Source organism: Egretta garzetta, unplaced genomic scaffold (genome assembly GCF_000687185.1).
Source record: "Egretta garzetta isolate BGI_Z169 unplaced genomic scaffold, ASM68718v1 scaffold135, whole genome shotgun sequence".
In the NCBI taxonomy this organism is placed as follows: Eukaryota; Metazoa; Chordata; class Aves; order Pelecaniformes; family Ardeidae; genus Egretta; species Egretta garzetta.
In genome coordinates, this window is record NW_009259594.1 from 1,759,278 (window position 1) to 1,761,460 (window position 2,183).

The 2,183-nt window shown below is 64.1% G+C and overlaps 1 protein-coding gene across 3 annotated transcripts in view; it reads right to left on the minus strand.

Annotated features, from left to right (window-relative positions):
• Nucleotides 1-2,183, minus strand: part of LOC104125618 (LIM domain-binding protein 1) — a 7,882-nt gene that overhangs the window by 3,011 nt on the left and 2,688 nt on the right. For 2 of the 3 annotated variants that reach the window (XM_009638088.2, XM_009638087.2), the window contains exons 3-7: nucleotides 1,827-1,902; nucleotides 1,192-1,294; nucleotides 834-1,006; nucleotides 477-599; nucleotides 218-301 (exon numbers count right to left, since the gene is read on the minus strand). In XM_009638088.2, coding sequence (XP_009636383.1) covers nucleotides 218-301; nucleotides 477-599; nucleotides 834-1,006; nucleotides 1,192-1,294; nucleotides 1,827-1,902 — 559 coding nt within the window. Of the gene's footprint in view, nucleotides 1-217; nucleotides 302-476; nucleotides 600-833; nucleotides 1,007-1,191; nucleotides 1,295-1,826; nucleotides 1,903-2,084; nucleotides 2,130-2,183 lie in introns of all 3 variants that reach the window. The other variant, XM_035893644.1, reaches the window with a different exon arrangement.

Genomic DNA, 2,183 nt, shown 5'->3' on the forward strand with positions numbered 1-2,183 from the left:
CCAAACCCCCCGGGGGGGCCTGGGGGCTCCGGCAGCCCCACTGCCCCACGGCTCTCTGCAGCCCAACGGCAAGGTCCCTCTCGCAGAGCCCACCCCGCTGCCTCCCCGTGCCCCAAGGCAGCCAGGCGTCGGGCAGCTGAGAGCACGAGACGTGGCCACCCTCGGTTCCCCCGCCAGGAGCAGAGCTGTGTCCCCCCCCCTCTTCCCACACGCTTACTCGGAGGTAGTTGAGTGTGGAGTTTGAGAGCCCACAGCGGGTGATGTTCTTGGATAACTGGTCCAGCATCTGGGGGTCCTGTGCCTAGGAGCGAGAGGGACAGACGGCTCAGCTGCATCCGGGCTGGGGCCGGCCCTGCGGTGCCCCAGCCTGCAGTGGGGGGTCAGGGCCGAGGTCCCCCCAAACTGTGCAGCAGGGATTGGAGCTCAGCAGCCCTGTGTCACCTGTGCCCTGGGGGAGCCCCCGGAGCCGTACTCACATGCATGGCAAGAATGCTGCGGGGGATGAGCTCTCGATGCTGGCGGATGCTGAAATGCCACGTCTTTATCCGCATCATGTCGTCGAACATGAACTCCAGGTAGAGCCGCCCCTCCACACACACCTGGGCAGGGTGCAGGGTCAGGCACAGGCTGCCCCCGCTCCCCCCAGCCCAGATCCCCTGGGAACCCCCTGCCGCACGCTGGGACACCCTCCCGGTGGTTTGCTCCTGCCTGCCATGAGACTCGGCACAAGCCAAACCCATGAGCCCACAAAGGCCCCGTGGGACCGCAGCCACCACGAGGGCACACCGGACCGAGGCACGAGGGGCAGGAGAAGCTGAGGGCGCAGACGGTACCTGGGTGAACATGGGCTTGCCGTGCTGGGTGACCATGGTGCACTGGTCACAGTCCAGCGAGACAAAGTTGTTGTGGAAGGACTCCTTGGGGTGCTTGAGCACGTAGTAGAGCTCCGTGGCCCCCCCTTCAAAGATGCTGCGGAAGTAACGGGGAATCAGGGTCCGGCCGATCGCTGGAGCGGGAGAAGGAGGAAGACAATGTCAGTCACCCTGGCTCACCCAGATGTGCTCCGGGGCTGCCCGGGGAGAAGGCTCCCCAGTTCCTGCTGGCTGGAGGCAGCTGAGCTCCAACACCCTGCCTGCATCTCCTGCCGCAGAAGCAATGCCCCGGGGAAGGGGGGCTCAAGCTGCTACTCACTGTATCTCTTTGGTCCATCCTCCAAGCAGAAAGTGATTGTTAACATGGCGTCATCCTCGAAGAACTCCGTGGTGAAGGCGTCCCACCACAGATTGTCACATTCCTGGGGATGGTGGAGAGATGCCAGGTTATGGGGAGGGGAGACAGACAGACAGACAGCTGCTGGCTGCCAGGCACAGCAGACACGTGCTCAGCCCACAGAGGGCTGTGCTCCCAGCTGAGCGCTCAGAGACGGGGATGATGAATCCTGTCTCACGGCCGAGCGAGGGACAAGGTGCTTGGGGACCTGCACAACAGGACAGGACCCCGCTGCCAAGGGGATCCTCCTAGAGCCAAGGCAGCTCGCGAGGGCAGGTAGTGCAGAGGACTCCATCCCCAAAACACCTGGGAGCGTCCCCCCATCCCTGGCCGCCCCTCACAGCCCCAGCTCCTCACCTCTGTCCAGTTCTGCAGCCGCTTGTTGAGCTCAAATATCCTGTAGTCGGTCTGGTTCCCATATGGCGTGTGCCTCCTGCCCAGAGAGCAGAGCAAGCAAAGGCAGCTCGCGAGGGCAGGTAGTGCAGAGGACTCCATCCCCAAAACACCTGGGAGCGTCCCCCCATCCCTGGCCGCCCCTCACAGCCCCAGCTCCTCACCTCTGTCCAGTTCTGCAGCCGCTTGTTGAGCTCAAATATCCTGTAGTCGGTCTGGTTCCCATATGGCGTGTGCCTCCTGCCCAGAGAGCAGAGCAAGCAGTCGGAGGGGTCCCAAGCCCGCAGCAGGGGACACACAGCCCCTCCAGGGCTGGGCACAGTCCAAGCAACCTCTCGCCAACCCCTGTGGCCAGCAGCATGCCAGCCCTGCTGAGGTGTCCCCGCTGCAGGCATGAGCTCCCTGCAGACCCCCACACTTACCCGATTCCAGGCTCCAGGTACGTCGGTGGGTACATGGGAGTAGGTCTGCGGGGGGCAAAGAAACAGGCAGGTCAGCACTGGGGGGGTTCTCCCTCCCTG